Source organism: Ischnura elegans, chromosome 4 (assembly GCF_921293095.1).
Source record: "Ischnura elegans chromosome 4, ioIscEleg1.1, whole genome shotgun sequence".
Lineage (NCBI taxonomy): Eukaryota > Metazoa > Arthropoda > Insecta > Odonata > Coenagrionidae > Ischnura > Ischnura elegans.
Window position 1 is genome coordinate 48487456 of NC_060249.1, and position 20379 is coordinate 48507834.

General features: G+C 39.2%; 1 protein-coding gene across 4 annotated transcripts in view; it reads right to left on the reverse strand.

Moving 5' to 3' along the window:
- Positions 1 to 7202: 7202 nt before the first annotated feature.
- LOC124157408 overlaps positions 7203 to 20379 on the reverse strand; it is an 872201-nt gene continuing 859024 nt past the window's right edge. For all 4 annotated transcript variants that reach the window (XM_046532099.1, XM_046532100.1, XM_046532098.1 and 1 more), the window contains 4 exons: positions 19475 to 19662; positions 18751 to 18905; positions 17241 to 17358; positions 7203 to 10863 (listed from right to left, as the gene is read on the reverse strand). In XM_046532099.1, coding sequence (XP_046388055.1) covers positions 9075 to 10863; positions 17241 to 17358; positions 18751 to 18905; positions 19475 to 19662 — 2250 coding nt within the window. In that variant the 3' untranslated portion in view covers positions 7203 to 9074. The remainder of the gene's footprint in view (positions 10864 to 17240; positions 17359 to 18750; positions 18906 to 19474; positions 19663 to 20379) is intronic.

The following is a 20379-nucleotide window of genomic DNA, read 5'->3' on the forward strand; positions in this document are numbered from 1 at the left end:
TCTTGCGTATGCACTTATTTAGAGTAAAATCTTCTTAAATCGAACCCTTTACCTAACTAGTAATGCTACAGAATTTGAAGTTGTGAGCAGTCCCCAGCCTATGGCTAGGGAAATGGTGTGATTGATGGAAGAGATAATTCGAAACTTTGCTTAGCAAGTAATTCCAAGCCAAATTTTTCCATCTGACCCCCGCTTTTATGGGTTGATGCAAAATCATTCTTGTTGGCAGAGCATTTTCACTGATAATACAGCTTATGTTGACCTGTTCCTGAAACTGAACTTTTTCCTTTTTTTCGAAGTAAGCCATTAAGCCACAATCAAGTAACAAATCATGGGTGTAGGTGCTGTAAAGGCATTTTCTCATTGACAACTTTTCATAAAAAAATTTCAGAATAGCATACATGCTCTTTAAGTGATGAATATGGATGTGTGTGCTAAAAACCTGCATATTACCCTAATATGATTGTAGTCCTGTAACTCACATTCGATACTTTCTACTGCAGTTTGCTCTGTTACAGTCAAACTGGCATATTTAGGTGCACCAAACAACCTCATATGGTCTCCCTCAAAAGAGCTTGGCCATGACCTTTTCATTGTCATTTTTTTGTATTGAGACTTAGCATTACATGAGCCACAGTGGCTAGTAAAAATTTTCGAGGCTATTCCTTTCACAGCAAGTAATCTCAAATATGAACTGCAAATTTGCTGCAGCACAGAATTTGCATTGTGCAATAACTGGCCTAAAATTCCATTTTGGTGTTCAATAGAAAAGGTTGAGACACCACAAGAAGCCCTGAAATCTTTAATACTTTCGGGAATATGTAGCAGAAGGTGAACATTATATTTCTTATTTAATGTGAGTAATACACCTCTTCCAAAGTGAAGGCAAACTTTCGGAGCACAGCTTCTGCTTTAGAAAATTCTTCTTCAGTGATGTACCCTTGAAGAAAGATGCACATACTGAACACAAGGAGAAACCAATGATTAAGGTACTCCCATGGAATTTTCATTATTTCTAAACAAGTCAATGAATAATATAAAAGATTATTTTTCCATTCTGAGGCTTTCCCATTACATTCTGTCTTTCAGTGAGTGGGGTGCTAGTGTCAATTCACTTGGGGGTTGCCGAAGGCACAGTTAGTCAGGGCGACATTTTCAATTCTCTAAGTATGTATACGAATCTATAGTTGTGTTAGTCACATGTTCAAAGGATTACAGTGGTGAGTCCCATATCCTGAAAGGAGTAGTCCAAACAAATTTCATTATGAGTTTAACCATAATTTGTTTATGTAGTTTAAGATTGTTTGTGTACATGGAAGTAAATCTGTCCAAACTATGGGGATATGAGTATGAGGAGACCACTAGTCATTTAGGGATTTAAGTGGCTAAAGATGGCCACAGGCAACCAAAGACTAATGAACACACATTATGACCAAATAACCACAGATGGCCACACAATGTTGTGTGGTCATATGTGGCTGTGGCCTCAAACTTGTGTGGCTTTATGTAGCCATGACCACATGGATTTCCTGTGGCCTTCCATGGCCATTTTCACCAGGGTGCACTACTGTATTCACCCAGTAGCAGATACAGAAATAATTCTAGGGGGGGGGCACAAAAGATATCTTGAGCTGCCTTTACTTTTATCGTAATCAGTGGCGCCGACTCCACGGGGCCTGAGGGGACCCAAATAAATAATATAAAGGTGTCAGAAAATAAATATGAACGAGATGCTTCGTTGAAAGGGTTATTCAATAAGGTTATTTTGATTTCAGAGCAGTTTGAAGGAACAAATTCACTAAATAGATAATAAAACAATGATTAATTATTTAACTTTGTAAGATGTGAAATTCTCATTTTTCATTACCAACATTTTTCCTTACGAAATACTTCCTTTCAAACATTTATATAGTTTTCAAGAGCCAAAATAGTGCCCAAATCCATTTCCGGGCACACAATTTCCTAACATTTTCCGGGGGAGGACCTTGAATCCTTCAGTAAAGAGGGCCCCATCATGAGCCCAAGCCGACGGCTTCCTGTATCATCCCAGACCCCCCCTGATGCATGTGATCAGGCATAGATGTAATTATCTTGAAAAAATTAAAAAGCAATATTATATTATTTATTTTTCATATGTAATCTTTTTACAGTTATTATGATGTAAGTAAAGCATCATAGGAAAACGTATAATTTTTCAATAGCAAAAAAATTGAGTTTTTTTCATTACACCTTTCATAAACGCATTTCAGAAAAAATGGGTAGGGCTTGTCGATTTTCCCCGGAATATCCAGATATCGAGATTCGAGTATTCAAGGTTCTAATGTTGAGCATATGACTCTACTAAAATGCTTAAAAATTTCTCGGGGCAAGATCCCTGGTTTGGGCCCCCGCAATATTTTTTGTAAGTCGGCATCCCTGGCACAGAATGACGATTAATATGCCATTTACAGCCACTCCACTTCTCTCCACAATCGTGGAATCCCTTAAATGCTGCTCCTTTGTACCTACTCAATTGACCAACAACATATCTCTACACTCTTGCAGTACCTCTACCAACTTGTCATCCCCCCTTATGCAAATAAATGAACACCCATGCATGCCACGACTGGTTTTCAAGTTTTGTAGGGCTAGTCTACTTGTAGCTTGGGAGTGCTTTATGAGCTGTGGCAGAGCCACGGGGTGGGGGAGGGGGTTTCCAGGTTACAACCTCCTTGAGCCTCAAGAAGGGGCACCAAAACGTCTAAATAAGAGACGTAAGATGGCCTCAATATATAACTTATAATAAATACCTATTTATTACTGTTTTTGAGTCCAAAAAATCACGCGTTTTCAGCACCAAAAATCCAATTTTTTTCTGAGGAAGGACCCCCATTTACTCTGGAATATTTTCCATAAACCCGTGAAGGGCCAAATCTCTCCTGTATAAGAGTATGCACTTTGACTACAGTTAGTTGTAAATTTGGAGAACATTGGCATCCTATACTTACCCTCAGTCAGGGGCGGATCCAGGATTTCTTTCTGGGGAGGCACAAGCAAGGCCGTATCCAGTTTTGGGGGGCACAAGGATACCTCGTAATAAAACGAACGCAATGATAACAGGACCGTATTAAATGTCTTGCATATTTTTTAAAGGTCTAGGGGGGGCATGTCCCCCCCCTTGATCCGCCTATGCCCTCAGTGTGTAAACTATTCAGTTCTTCCACTAAACATGACAAGAATGAGTTCACGTTTGGCCTGCTCTGGCCAGACCACAATACATGACATTTTTTCCTCTCTCTCTGAATGATAGCTCATTAACGGCTACCTGAATTGGCCAAATAGTCATTTTAGATTATTTAAAAAAATTCACACCGTCAGCACATGGTCAGTATTCCAATGCAGAATAATGTCGACTTCAGAAATCACTCCCTTTATTCCGAGAGAGGTCAGCACTTCGCTTCCACACCCTAAATACAACATATTCCCATCATTAAAACAACTCGTCTCGTTCTTGAACCATCCATCCAGTACCCATCATCGTCAGTAACATATCGCTACCATAGCCTCCATAACTTTAACATTCATTATTTTACGCACTAACTTTACTTACGACGAAACTGCCCTCCGCGCCTTCATACAGATTTTCGGGATTCAACTTCTCATCGCACATGATATATGACCCATCTTCATCTTGCCTTGTTTCACCATCATCGTATTTTCTACCCGGATCCACAACTTACGTTAGACAAATTTGTTAGGCGTTCTCATCCTCTCATCCTATGCTCCAGCGACGAACAGCAAATACTCTCCGCCATGGTTCACTTTACCTTCGATTCACTGGCAGCCGATATCGGATTGAATTTGCCATTACGAGTCTGGCTATGATAATACATCGTCTATGTTATCGTATCTAATTCCATATACAGAAACTAGATTAATAACACTTGATGAACGGACATACTGCGAAATGTAAACACATGGTAGGAATGCAAACTAGGACAGGCAGAATCGGCAGAATGAATAGGTGAAGATCGATATCTCGATACGATCGATATAATGGGAGAAGTTGATAACAAGGAGACTGCAAAGAGGAGGCCCCATTCTATCCCATCGAAGGTTGCCACTTCGGTCGCATTTTAATTGGTTTTCAAAAATGTCCGCAGCGTAGCGCTTTTTCACTTGCGTAGAATTAAATTGTTCAAATTTATCGTGCAGCGGTGCAATTAGTATAAATTTTAAAAGTAAAAAATGACGTCTCATACTGCCTATGAAGAACTTTAAATTTCATGGGAATGTACTCAAACTTGTATCTGATCTGCATTGAAAATTTTAAGCCGATAGCTAATTGGGAAAAGGGTTAAAACTCTTGCATTAAGATTTTTCCCAGGCCAAACGAACGAACAAACAAGACAGAGACTTCATAAAAACGTGGTAAAATAAACGGACCATCACCACTTTCGTATTTTTCTGTCAGTCACCCACTTCCCAAGGTCTTTCTTAGTAATTATCACTGATCGTAGAAAGAATTCAACAGCACTTTGTATCACACCAGGCTCATTCTCTCTTCTCTAGGCAAGGGTAGGATTTTTCTCCATGTAAGAATGATATGTGAACCCAAATGTGCCTAATTGAATTTGAAGAATAACTCTGAGGTGAGACGTTTGCCAAACTGGGGACCAAACAACTGATTGTGAGATCAATAACACCCCCACCGCCTTCTTTACTAGTTCAGAATGCCACGGCCCTTAGTGCTCATTTAGGGTACTTGCATAGTGAGGAGGTAAGAGGTAGAGGTACAAGTCGCAGTACCTCGAGGTAACACAAATGTATTGTGTGTTATGGGTGCGCACATAGTGAGCTGATCAAGGGAGAAATGTACCTCGTGGTCCACCAGGAGGTCCTGCAATACCGTTTTCAAATACAAATGAGTTTGTCTTTTCGAGCGGTGTGTCAATAGGTATATCAGGAGGCTTCTCCATGATTGGTGCGTTCAAGCTACCCCTTCTACTGCTCTACCCCTTCCCTTACTGCAAACTTTTATGAAAAAAAATGCAAATATATGAAAACGTTTCAGATGACATCCTCATAAATTCCTGAAATTAGCCTAGGCATTCCTTTAGTTGCAAATGCAGATGGTGATATTCTCCCAGATCTTATCGCACTTGGTTCATGGGATGAGCACTGAATATGTGATTACTTAATGCACCAATCAGACACCACGTACATGCTGACGACATGTCGTCACTATCATCACTACTGCAGCTTAACATTGTTAAAGTGTTACATCTAACCAGATAACCGTTATAGTTGATGCCACGATGCCACATGTACATAGTCAAAGACAGGCTCATGGTCGAGGCTTTGGGATAGATGCGTGTGAAAACCACTTTACTATGAGATATTACCTCTACCTCCTCACTATGCGAGTACCCTTAGAGAGATAGAGAGAGGCATACAGGATAGTCATGGTTGGTTTTACCTACAAGCCAGGTGGACTCAGGCAGAAAAAAAAGTGTTCTGAGCATAGAATGACCAGATTTTCGATCCGCTTGCCAGCCTCTATTCCCCTCCCACTCAGCAAGCGGGCCGGATCAAAGAGAGAAACCGCGTCCCTGGGCCACCCACTAACCCAGGGACACACACCAAGCATGAGCCTTCTGCCAATGTGGAGGTAAATTGGAAAAACAGAAAAAACCATAATGTATGAGGGGAATCAAAGTAAAGCTGGGTTGTTTTTTGATTAACATGTAGTCGTCATCATTGATGTTAATAAATGCTGATTGTTGAAAACTGTGTTATTTGCATTTCCCGTTATTACATTACAAATTGCAACATCTTAAAACAGAGGGCTGTTCACCATAATGGATGTACCATGCAAATGGTGAGGTCTTATTGATGCATAAAGGCATTTGCAACATTGATGAAGTGTCACAGAGGTTAAGAGCTCCCGGTTGGTCTTAAGAGATATTCAATTAACTATTCGACTGTTAAAAATTCATACTACATTACAAAACCTGGTAAGCTACTGAAGGTGATCGGTTGACTACAGATGATGTTCAGTTGCCTACTGAACCCGGTTGGTTACAGATGATGTTCGATTGCCTACCGAACCCGGTTGGTTACAGATGATGTTCGACTGCCTACCGAACCCGGTTGGTTACGGATGATGTTCGATCGCCTACCGAACCCGGTTGATTACGGATGGGGTTCGGTTGCCTACCGAACCCGGTTGGTTACGGATGGGGTTCGGTTGCCTACCGAACCCAGTTGGTTACGGATGGGGTTCGGTTGCCTACCGAACCCAGTAGGATGTTTCAAAAAGCATATAGCCTACCGAAACCGGTAGGAAAAATTTCCAGCTGGGTATTTCCAGTATACTTATAATCTTAGTCATACCAGTGTGATAAAATAAACCAGTATAAAAATTCTCATTCCTTTGAGGTGAATGTGAATAACTGACAAGTAGCTGAACATAAAACAAGTAATACAGATGATTTGGAGACTTTTTCTACCAAAAATGAATCCCTTTTTTCAAAAGTAAGTTTGAATTTTGCCGTCTTGAAATCCAAAAAACGGTATTTTTTTGCAGTTTTTCATAATTTTTAATAGAAATTTAAAATAAAGAATTTATGGGAAAAATATCCCAAAATGAAGGCATATCACCAAAAAATGGACGTTGAATGATGCGAGAATGCAATCAAGGAACGCCTGAAAACACTCAAAATATGTGCTTTATTGCATTGTACTACTTCCTTCGAAATATTCACACATGTTGACCTATCATGTCGGTATGATAATTTTTAGGTGGGAAAATATTTTCTTACTGTTTCTGGCACAGTTAGTAATTTCAAACATGTTTACTTATATCATATTAATATAACAATTAATCATTTTTAAAATAGGCTGAATTAGTAACGACGTATTTTAAAACTATTTTAAAAACTATAATTCATAGCTCATACAAGAGTAGGGCATATTTTAAACTTGTGTTATTAAATTATATTTATAAAATTATATTTTAAACTTTATGTTAACATCATTTTGAAATGATGAAAAAAAGATTTGTAACGTTGAAACAGAGAGAGATAATATGTTTTCAAAATTATGTTAAAGTATATATTATTTAAAATATTCTTGCAATACATTTTAAAATAATTTTTACATAAGATTTTGCTACTTGGGTCTGCATGTAAGGTTTAGTAATAATAAAGAAAAACATTCGATTCTGCATTCAAAGAATATTTAATTTTCACAAAATTTTGGCATTACCTATAACATACAGAATAAAACTCTTAAATATGTTTGACAACCACGTTGCATAGGAAAACTCTCATAGAAAACAAGGTCTGAAAACTCATTTTCCTACATACAAGTAAGTGCAATATATGTACATTAAAAAATTATTCCTGCAGTGATGTTTACTACTACTCCAGGAAATTATTTATGCCAAAAAGGCTTAAAACACTTCAGGATCTCAAAAATTCACATCACATAATACTGATCAACTCATATATTCTGCAAGAGACCAATAAAACGTTAACAGATAAGTAAGACTTAAAAATTGTGTTGGTATTAAAGAAAAAAAATCATGTAATTCTGCATTAACAGAATATTTAATTTTCACAAAATTGTGCATAGCATAAAGGCCAGATGATATATGATTTTTATTTTAACTTCAAAAATGCGTAAATCACGCTAAAATAAAAACTTGCTTGCATAAAATGTAAGTAAAACATTAATAAAAATGAATTTCAAATGGGAAAAAAATGTATTTGTAAAAGTAAATAGCCCACATTTCACAGCACTGAACTCGTACATAGTAGAGTTCCATTTTTTGGGCAAATAAAGCTCCTATTTTACATTTGTATTTGAAGAGATGAAGACGAATCACATATTACCTGGTGCCCAATGCCTATACCCACCACTAAATGGTAACATTTACACACACCCACTAAATGGGTTGCGTCACAGATTTCTCGTCACAAAATCCTGCAACTACATTTGCATTGCCACTCCAAAATAATTTACCATTTCTTTGGGCTGACAATACAAGTAGATTTGCTGAGATTGGGTTCCAGTCATACCACAGTAGACTCAACTGAAAAAGTGGATACCATTGTGAACTAACACATGCAAACTTCTTCCTCATACCTGGAGAGCTTTTCAATTGGCGTCAAACCCAGCCTCTCTCAATTAGGCAAATTTATATCTCGAAAAACACATAAAGCTTGGTACACAAAACCCCTCATATTGAATGATCAGGACCACCTCAACCGTCTTGGATTCATGGTACGATTTTTCTAAAGCACGGAGCAATTTGCATTCATTATTGCCCGTAAATTACACTTACCTCAGCATCTTTTCAAGAAACCCATCTCAATTCACAGCATTGGATTCTTACACAGTAGAACCCAGAAATGGGTTTCTCTTCTTCACTTCCAAGAAAGTCATACCATTAAAAAAATCTTCATCATTTTATACTTCAATAACTTGTAGAAGGGAAGGTGGAGGGCACTGCTATCATGCGTTTATCAGGGCTATAATGAGCCTCTCCTGCCATGGTCCCTCGATTCATATTTCTATACAACAATCACCATGCAGAAAGAGAGATAGGCTGTGCATTGAATCTGGGGAGGGAAAACGCACTTCATGTCGACAAAACAAGCAAAATTATCCCACCCGATGCATGAAGGAGAAACTTGATTATTGATTTAAGTCCACCAGAATGCTAAACACAAGCAATTCACAATTCTTCCGTGAACCACAAACACTTCAGGGGTAATTAATTACCTAGAGAGTCCATGAAAAACTGTGAACACACCGTTGTGACTGCATACACCGTCATCATCAGGTTCTCTACCTGCCTACTTAAATCAATTGAAAATGCCCAAACTACAGAACACTGGTACACTGGCAATGAAACATGATGGGATGACTTGAAATGAAATCCATCATTCGGAGAGACACTGGATTGACTCTTACCAGTGTGAGGGAAAAAAAGGGCCAGTGGTCATCTTTGTATGAGTTTTAATTTTGGGTAGGGAACACAACCATTTCCTTCCCCCATTGAATCATCGGCAAACACTCTCCCGAGTTCACACTTCCGATTCCGAGGGCATCAGGTCCAAGTCCTCCGACCAGCTGAGATCCATCACTGAAGAGTCTGTGTGGGGAAACTGACTTGAGTCAGGGGTGGAGGAAGACAGTAGTTGTTGTCCCAGCTTCAAGGTGCTGCCGGCGGTCGGTTCTTCTTGGACCTCTGCGTTACTCTTCCTCTCCTCGCCATTCTCGTGAACAGCAGCGGTCATCACGCTAGGCTCGGCCACTGGGGTTGCGACAACGTCAGGGATGTCGATGGCCTCCAACTGACTCTGTGGCATGATGAGGCCCACCTCCACATCTTCCAGTTCGTCGTCTTCGTCGCTGTCCTCCAGAAGCTTCCCTTCAGCCCGGTGATCCTCCTCATCTGATTCGCCCTGGGTGTCATCAGAGATCTCCTCCGATATCATCGCTTCCCCGGCCGACTCCTTAATGGCTAGGTGTGGGTGGGCGCAGAGGGAAGACAGGACGTGCCGTGGCTGGTAGTGGTGGTGAATCATCTGGTGTGAGGGAGACGCCTCCGATGTCGGCACAATCTGCTTTGTCGGGAAGGTCGACGGGGCTGACACTGAGTTCCCTCCAGGGGAGGAGGCCTGTGAGGGCTGCGATGAAGTCGGCTGCTTCTTGGGAGTCATCTCGAGGACAATCTCGACGCTAGAGCTGCTGTCTTCCATCGGGTTGAGGCTGGTCCCGTTCACCTCAAACTTCCCCCGGAAGGGCGACTGGTCCGAGAAGTCCTCCCCAAAGTCGCAAAACGGGGAGCCATTCTTGGAGGGGGAATCTCTGTCGATCCCCATCGGAGTCGGAGGCTTGGGTCCAGGGGGAGTGTCCCCCCGAGGCAATTCCTCAGTCGAAAACTTCGACGAAACACCGCCACGGTCTAAGTTCGCCTCCCATTCCCCATCTCCGTCCTTCTTCTCCCCTTCCTCCTCATCCCCGCTCTTCTCCAGGGCTTGCGCACCCCCACCCGAAGTGGACGCAAAGGACTTTGCAGCCCCACTCCTCCAGGCTTTGAGCTCGGCCAACCGTGCACTCGCGACGGCCGAGGCCTCCTCCGCATCCAGGGACTCGGAGTCGGTCGACACAGAGCGGGACCTGGCCGAACACATGGGTGAATCAGACGGCGGGAGCCTGCTAGACGACCTCGGCTGATGGTGGTGATGGTAACGCCTGTGGTGGTGGCCGTGGGAGACTGAGGAGGTTGTCAGGTGGTGTCCCGACGGAGTGGAGGAGTACATCATCCCGTGACCGGCCAGTTTCCCTCGTTCCGGGCGCGTCTTCTTCACTGGCTGGGCGGATCCCCTCCGGTTGGCAAGATGCTGTGGCACAGGGGAGCCCCCTTTGCTGCCCCTGAACACGCTGCTGCTGGGGTCGGAGGACGTGGGAGAGGTGGAGGGGGAGTTTGAGGCCAGGGGGGGCAGGTCGGGGATCATCTGCGGGAGGAGGTTGAGGGACGAGGGCTGTTGTGGGGTCAAGCGGCGCATTCCCGCACTCTGCAGGAGGCTCGATGCGGGAATGACCTCCTCCATCTCGACCAGCCACGAGATGGACTCGTTCTTCTCGACAAGGGTGCGAACCTTGGGGGTGATGGGCAACTGATCAAAGTGCAGTTTGACATCGTCTTCATCGTCATCTTCATCGTCGTCCTCATCCCCTCTGCCACCAGCCTTCTCCTTGTCCTCATCTTCATATTCATCGCCTTCCATGTCGTCTTCCTCGTCCTCCAGCTGGATCGTGCCGGTCACATCAGAAAATGGGGATTTTGGTGATAGTCTAGGTGAAAACCTGAAATGTGTCACAATGAAACATCTGTTACCAAAAAGTTTTTTGAGCTATTTCACCACAATTGTTTGTAACAACATATGTTTGTCCTTCATAGTGCCCGATTTTGATGAAAATTTCTGTATACATCCGCATTCACATCAAACTTAATATCCTCCAGCCATTTTGTGAAAGAAAATTGCATGTTTCGAGTGCATTTTATTTATTTATTTAATTTTGTCCTAAAAACTTAAATTATAAATCAAAATTTTCTGTTTCTCCACCAAATTGTCATAAATTCATGATGTATGATGCTAAATTCATTATGAATTTGATGCTCAAAGTTTGTGAAAGATGTTAAATTTGTGAACTAAATAATGAAATCACCTTTCCTCTTATAATTAGACTTAAATTTATAAAAAATTCTTACTCAAATACTGCACCTCTGAATTGTGTCAAAATTTTACTTTACAATCGAGATGTGTTTGTCTTGGGATTCCAAAAAAAAAAAAAAAATAGTGGCAACTCATAAATGTATTTTAACAAGTATAAAGTGGTGCATATATACATGAGAGTTGATGCTTTCGAGTCTATCTTTGAATTTTTCTCAGTCTTTGTTCCTTAATCTTTGGAATTTGTCTTCAACAAAAAATACTGTCTTACTCGGCTTCCACTGATTTATGATTTTGTTAAGTCTATGGTTGGATTGAATTGAGGAGGAATGACCCAGCATGAAACATTAGAGCAAATTGATTTCAACCAAGATGTCTACCACACAAAGTGGTAGCATGCATGGTATCATCATGACGGTCATAATGACTTGCATGTAGATTATGCCAGGACTACAAAATGTTTACATGGATTGAGAAGGATGGGAATTCAACTACACAATCATCTACCATTATCTATTAAATCGCTGAATGACAAATCTTTTAATAGACAAGTGAAAGATCTTCTGCTTATTAAGCTGTATTATAATGTCAATGAGTTTTTAGCTGATCCCTTGTTATGTTTACTTTTGATTAATGTTGATTATTGTTTTGTTGGGAATGCTGTCCGCTATGTGAATAGTTTCTAATATCATTATTCTTGACATGTCTTATACAGTGTAAATATCTTGTAACTCTTAAAGACAGTTGAAAAATTCTTTTGTTTAATTAGCTGAATTATAATGGCAATGAGGTTTTAGCTGATCCCTTTTATGTGTATTTTTGATCAATGCTAATTTTTGCTTCGTTGGAATGCTGTCTTCTTTGTAAATAGTTTCTACTATTATTATTCTTGACGTGACTTATATTGTGTACAAACCTTGTAACTCAATCGCTGGGCAAATAAATAAATATATTATTATTATTATTATCATAACGTCTACCAATATATCTCACCCAGACCAGGAATTTTAGCTGCAAGATGATCAACTTTCTTTCAACCTTCTTGGATAACATATATACCTCATAACTTTAACACAGATTTTGCTTCATTTCATAGATTTCGATTAATTAAATTATTTTGTGTTCATGAAGAATTTAGATTATCATGCAAGGAACATATTGAACAAAAGAATGAAGAATAATTTTTAGTACTTCTTTGCAGAAGATTTGCAAGGACTTTTAGAAGATTCTACCTGCAATAGATTTCCTTTAATGTGGTCAAATGGTTGCAGAAATATCCTAAATCTTCCTGGGACAATTTTTTAAAGCATAGTTAACACCTATACGACTAATTTAGAACAGCCACTAATTATTCCCACACCAAAAAGGCACAGTATACAAAAAGTTATTAATTCTCAAGCTGTGTGTGCAATGCATCACTCCAGAGGTGCATCAGAGCATGGAAAAAAAAAATCATTGGACACAGGATAAAGAACTCACGATGAAATGAAAAACAATCAGAAGCAAGCACAACGAAACTCAGTGAATGCAGTAGTGTTTGTGCAAAGCTGCAATGGTAATTAAACAAAAACTAAAAATGAATGCATGATTCTATATTCTTCTATTAAACATTAATGAATACAAATCCTGCTATCCCATCACACACATTGGTTTGATGCTGATAATGTAATTTAATTTAGGTTTGCCTCATTTTAAAAATTACAAGTCATTTTCACCGACTGAATTTTACACCTAATAAATGGTATCTATAACTAGCTGTCTATCATGCAACTAGAGAGGAAATCCAGAAGTCAGATATTAATTGAATTTGTTACTATTGCACCATTGGAATTTTTATGATCATTTCCTTAAAACAGCAATGTCCACTAATTGTCTCCTGCATTGGAGGTAGACATTGAAAAGTGTCATGTATATGAGATCCCTTTTTTTGATTTTTTTTTCAAAATACAGCAGATTATGCGGCAGCAGTTTATCCGGGTTGCAGATTATCCGTGCATGATTTCTACTCTCGCTCAATTTTTTCCGCGATAAAAAAAAAAAAAAAATCGAATGCAAAATCATCGGAATTACTTCATTAATGCTAGGATAAACCGGGCTTATTATTTCCGTTAGAATCCCCTTCATAAAATTGAAGCGATCGCTCAGTAGCTGCATTTGCGGGAGCACCGTGTTCCTGTTTTCCAAGCCTCGCAGTGCACGAGCGTGCTCCGTTACGAAGATCGTGAACTGGGGAAGAAAGCTCTCATTGAGTCCGGGAAGCACTCTAAAATAACAGAATAACTGCATACATAATAATATATTGTTTGTTTTAGGTAAATTATGAACGTTCCAAGACATTTAAGTGAAAGTTTGGCTTATCCGTGTTTTCCGTTTATTCGTGCCGTCTCTCCCTATTATTAGCCTGGATAATTGGGAGTGTACTGTAGCTAGAAATAAAGTAAACTTGACAATAGGGTAGTTTCCTTCATCAAAGAAAACGAAAGTCATTGATTGCGATTCGTTACCCACCATTAGTGTATTCATAATAAACAAATTATTTCGTTTTAAAATACCGGTTTAGACGAATGGCAATGGTCCATTTTTATCCTCATTTGAAAAGGGCCAGATTGGCGCCCATGCGATGCCACTCCACGTGACGTCACAGGAACCTAGTTTCTATACGAGAAGATAGGAGTTATACGTCGTCTGAGGTTACCAATGAATGCATGAGGCGCAGAGCTCAGGGAAACATGTCTTGATAATCACTTATTAAAACTGCCTATGGTCGGAAAGTTTTCTTCATTTGATAAGGTATTAATAATCCTTATTTAAGCCAAGCGCTACCAGCCAGCAGGGTACTCGGCTACCCGCTAGCAGCCTGCGTCGTATCAGTGCTCAACTCGCCTCAAGGTCACCTCACAGGGCGGCAGCGGGAACCAGAAATATGTCACACGGAGAGATTTCCCGACATTCATACTTACGCGTCGCGTTTTTGCGCGCTAGAAAATTTTCACTTTTCATTTAATCGCGAAAAATAGATATCGTCATTTAAAAATCTAAAAGCGTGAAATACGTACTCCAGGAGTAATAATCTTTCGATTTAGGCAATAAAAAAATAATAGGAAACCACCCTATTGCCACTTCCCAAAAATGCCCCATGCCACATGTCATAACATATATGTATCACCCACTGGTATACATATTCCAAGGGAGAAGTCATATCTGGCTTATTCCCCAGCAAACGATATCAGGGATGATTTCTTGGGTTTTACACCAGGTTAGACTTTCAATTTCTCCTTCCAACATTTGGATGAGCAACTCACCCATAATCCTCAGGTATTCAGGAATCCAATTACTTTTTTGAAACCATTTAGATTACTGAATTACTGAGGATGGTGCCGATCATAGAGTTTCTGGTAAAACATTGCAAGGATATATGGAAAATCACACCAAGTGTAAACCCAAGAAATGTGCCCATCCAAGTGAGAAGTTAAATTTTACAATCAATAATTCTTCTTGACAGCTGTGGCAACATGATTTTACATCTGACCCTCTCTTTGTGCATATTCCTTCACTCTTTACTAATCCTAATGACCCTGATTATTCCTTTTCATAAAGTTAACCCTTCAATTCCTGCCCAAAATCAGTCCCTTCCTGACACCACAAGTGGGTCACATCCCAAATCCCTTTATTCAAAATATTAACTGATGGGTGCCTCGTTTTCTGTCAGGATGGATGAAGTCTGGCCACAGGGTGGGAAGATGGTCCTCCAAATAAAGGATTCACTTTACAAAGGCATGATTGGGGAAATCATTCCGTTCCGGGAAAAAATGCCTGTTTAGATGGGTTACAACTGAATAGAAGAGGCCGATTGGAGAGGTTTTACTCTATATCTTATCACTTGAGCTGGTTAGGTCTGAACCACATGAAAAAGGAACTATAGCAGATTATGCAGGTCATCCACTATCTCCCAGTCTTTTTCTGAAAAGCAAGGCTCCATCAGAATACTTTTTGCTCTCAGTGAGGGGTAAAAGCAAACGAACTTCTTTGCTACGAGGAAAGGCAGCCCTGCATTCGACTACTTCCACTTCAAAAGCCCCCTCCTAAAAGCCCTTTCACTGGAAAATTTTGTATCACCAACACCGATAAAACATTATATCATAAATTACAAAATAAAGACATACACTCAGACAGGGTACACAACTATTGACTTACTACAGTGGAACTTGGTCAGTACGTTCCTCCTTAGTACGGCGATTTCTTTCGGTCCCGATACCATCCGAACAAAATACAGGTAAAAGTATTTGGTTGGTACGTTTGAAAAAATTGCGCTTTCCTGGTTAGTACGCTCAATTGCTTGCTGTGACGCAACCCGCAATTCGTTCTCTAGTATCTTCTTAAGGGTTGTAAACCTCCGCATTTATGATTTAATCTATGTATTATTATTAGCCATTGACATTCTTGCATTCATTCCACATCTCTTTCTTCGACCGTGATTTATCCAAACGCATTTCTCAATTCTTGTGACGTGATGAATAATAAAATGCAGCCATTTATCAGGAATGTCTGACTAACTAAACTGCAGCTAATGAGAAGCCCCGATTTTCCCCACCCCGAGCTCCTCACCTTCTATTGCCTCTGGAGTGCCCACTGCGCACAAATTTTGCGAGTGGGCAATTGTTGCTATTGCACTAGCAATCATGACGAAGAAATGAGTCTTATCCAATTCCCACTTTATCTAAAGCAGTACTGCACGTACTCCATAAACTCGACGTCAAGGCTATGAAGTATGTGAGTATTTACTTGACTACTGCTGCGGGAGCAGACGATGCTCTGGATCTCCACGGAAAGCTTAGCTTAAAAATACTTGATCTCGGCACGAAAGCAGACGATATTAGACAAATTTTTTAAAAGTGAATTACAACTGTATAATATAAAATCTTCTTGTAATTACGTCGTAATCTAATAACCTTGCGTGTTATTAATCGATATAACAATCGATATGGTTTCATTCCAGAAGCGAATGTGTACGGCTATTGTCGTAATTTAAGGTTAATATAATTTTGTCCAATTTTTATGATATTTAAAAACAATCAGCTGTCATACTCAGGGTTGATGTTATATTCTCTGAGTATGCTTTGAGAAAGAAGAAATGACTTAGCTTTACTTGTCCTCTTTCCATAAATATATATATAGGATAAATCATGGGAGATAGATGCCGTTTTCATGTAATTGTCTTCGGGAAATCTATGAAACACTGTAATTTTTATTCACATGGTATTGTTTTTCACTGTTGCGCTCATTTTCTTGATTTCAAAGGTGAAAAGAGTTCAGGAAGGCAATCCTACGAGAACTACTGATAGCAACTGTAATTATGACGACTTTTCCACAGATTACAATTACCCCGACTGCTATTATTTACTTTCCTCGTTAGCACATTTTCCTGGTTAGTACGTTCATTTTTTGTGGTCCCTTCAGAAACGTACTAAACAAGTTCTACTGTATATACCAACGATAATTACCATATAGTCCTGCATAAAAGACGACTTTTCAACCCAGGAATATTTTCTCAAAACTCAGGGGTTGTCTCACACCACACATCTGCTCTCATAGCACTGGTTTTCTGACTTTTATGCCATACTATATACTAATATACAGTCATCTTATAGAGTGGGGAAAGCAGCAAATAAAAGTAAGGACAGCAGAGTTAAAGCAATAATAATATAGAAGCATGGATATATTATTATTGCTTTGGTACAAGTTGCAGTGCACTAGAGGTAGAGTAGTCATACACCATGAGCATAGTCCACAAAATATTTTAACCCAAAAAATTGGGAGTCGTCTTATATGCCAGAATATATGGTATGTGTAATTCAGCTTCCAAACAAAAAGCAGTACCCTCTTGAACATTTGAAACCATCATTATTTACACATAACAAACACAAAAACCGTTAGAGCTCACTGCATCAGCAGCAAAACCAATGGCTTATATAGAGAAACTATAAAATCTAGCATGCAATTCAAGGTCACCTTGAGAATGAGAAGTTGGGCGGAGAATCTGGGCTTCCATGTGAAATTGCCATTATCGAATTGCTTCGCCGATCACTGCTAGGACTTGAAGATGCCATCATTGACCCAGTCATTGATGCTGTATGGTACATAAGAGAGAACCACCACCAAATTAGACATTATTACTGTGCTGGGATGTAGGCAATGTGGATATGCCTAAAATAAAGCTATGCCTAGCAATAGCACTGATATGGTTTTCCTTCAATGAGGTAAACCAATATAACATGCATATGGGCAGTGCAAGGTGCAATATTCATCACCACAAGAAAGCATATTGGGATGAAGAATGACTTCTATGGCCACTGAAACTTCTTGAGATCATGACAGTAGACAGATTACTATTAGTATTTTCGATCGAACCGATTCTAATCTTAACAAAAATAGTTGAATGCATAAAAAAACAATGCTAAAAATTCAATGAGACAGGAAAGTTTCATTTTCTGACTTGGGTAATGAATAAAGGCTCATATGTAGCCTTAGTAAAAAAGCAATTCACATTCATTTCATGAAATAATGAAGTTAAGCTAGGGTAACTATGGAAAAGCACTGAGCTGAAACCTACATTATTTGCTCATGAATACAATTCATCAACATTTTTTCCGAATGTTATTATCATACAAAAATTGATAAAATCAAGTTATTCCCTTGTAGCTATAATGATGGGTGATCGTTGTACACCATCATAACTGAACTCTGACTACAACTAAACTATGACTATCAGCATCTATTATCAAATAAGCTAAGCTTTTCTCGGCAAAGTCCAAAAGCTGTGCTGATAGCACATTCATACATGGAACAGAAGCAACCAGAAAGTTGAAAAGCAAACTAAAACATAGGTTCTTTATGTGTTAGTGATTAAAATATCAGTTCTAGGTGGATAGATGTTCCAATAACTTTAGGAAATATACACTTTTAACACCATTGCACCCCCAATTCTCAGCAACCTTATGCCAAACACTTAAGCCAATAAATCATTTTTAAATTACAATTAATCAGGTATTAATGCTAATGATTTAATTTCCAATTCTGTACTTTCTAAGCATAGGATTCTATTTACAAAACTCTTGGTCAACATTAATATGAAGGAAAACATAAATTAATACAAAAAAATGTATGAATTCCTCTAAAACTACTTTTTAAGTTCATCCTTGCACCTCCATTTGGGTAAAAAACATAAGGAGGCCTGAATTATTTACAACAATTGCTGTTACAAGAACTGTGAGAAAACAAATGTTTAACAGTTGATCAAATGGATATCAGTTATAAGATGGCAGAAAAAATGATGATAAGTTTGTAAACACAAAATAAAAATGCCAAACTGTTAGCTTCAATTGTTCCTGTTCATCTCATCAAAATTGATTGTAGAAAAAAAAAACAAGAAAATTTTCTGGTAGGGCAAAAAAAATTAGAAAACTTCACAAGTGAGGCAGTTAATTGGTAAACTGTTTTCACAAACAATAGTTGCACTTACATGACATATCCGATTGACCAGAGAAGGATGCCATCAGCTTGGTGCTTTCGTTGACTTTCCACTCGAGGACCTCATTTTCCAAGGCTAGCTGCTCGTTTTGACGGGCCTCCCTCTCCACATTTTCTGATAGGTAGCGTACTCTCTCTTGGAGTTTCCTGATCAGAAGTAAATGGCAAAGAATTACGTAGATATTTAAAACTTGAGAAACACAATACAATATTGATATCATCACAAGATAAATATTAGATAAATACACCCACATAATTTAACCCAGGGTTAGGTAGCAACATAAATTATGATAAATTTAACAATTGCCATTTAAATTGATAAAAAAGCTACACTGACATATTATCTGTGTAACTTAGCTGATAACGACAGAGATCAGATGGGGGGGGATGGCTACGGCCTTGACAATAGGGGATCCCAGGAGACACCCTCTGCCATGAGGGCTGGCCCAGTGGAGTTAAGCCCCTTACTGATCCATACAGTGAGGAAATTGCATAAGTGCAACATACCTGGGAGGAAATAAACATTTTTGGAAACTGCTGCAGGTAGTCGAGCAATGGTCAAACATTTAAAAACGTTTTTTCCCAGGAAGTGGTGGGCAAAACATATAAAAATGTTCCCACAGTCTAGTGGCTACGCTGGCAACCAGCCTTTGCAAATTGCAGTGCAGCCCCACCCAACAAATGTTTTGAAAGAAAAACCAACAAATGAATCTCACCTCTCGGAGGACGCTTTCCTCTGGAGTTGTGCCTCTAGGTCCTCAACGCGTGCTTGTAAGGCTGCGCTGCGTGCCAGGGCTGGTGACAGAGCTTCAGATTTCTGCTTCAATTCCTCCACTTTCTTGCGGTGATCATGTAATTCTTTTGTTTTTAGATCTAGAACCGCTTGCAGTGACTGAATTTCATCCTATAATCAGATAAAGTAGTTTTTAGTAAATCCTAAAATAAATGAAAACTAAATATATTTCAGGAGTATACATATTAACAGAAACAATTTTGAGCAAGATTGCACTTTTTTCTTCGTTACAGAAAGTTTTCTTTTAAATAAAGATGGGAAGAGTAATTCATTTTAAGCCATGCTCCTGAAAATAAACCCACTTGAAAGAAACTTGTGCAGTTCAAAATGATTTAATTAGGTTACCCTAATGTTCACTTTCAAATTTAAATGATACAGACAGGCAAACATGATTATACAATAAGACTCTACATATTAAAAAAAGTAGGCATATTCTTAGAATCTCCATTATTTTCAAAGAAATTGCTAACATAGTTGACATCACTTCTGTTGACCAGGGTTTAGGTTAAAAGGGATTTTAAGATGCATAGTAATTAGTTTGAAACTCAAGAAAGATTAACTCAATAATTAAGATTCCTACAAAATTCTCCATCTGCATGAACTGCAGCACCACTGAAAGAAATATTTGGAATTCCGGGATGGTTGGTATGTAATCATCAGGGGTGGAGTTATGGGGGGCCGGGGGGAGCCTTGTCCCCCCAACTTAAATAGTAATTAGTCTGAAAAAAGTACGAAACCTGTATAAATGCCAAAATATTTTACTCTTATATATGCAGCTAATATTCTGTATTCAGGGGATAATTTAAACAAACTATCCAGGGAAGAACC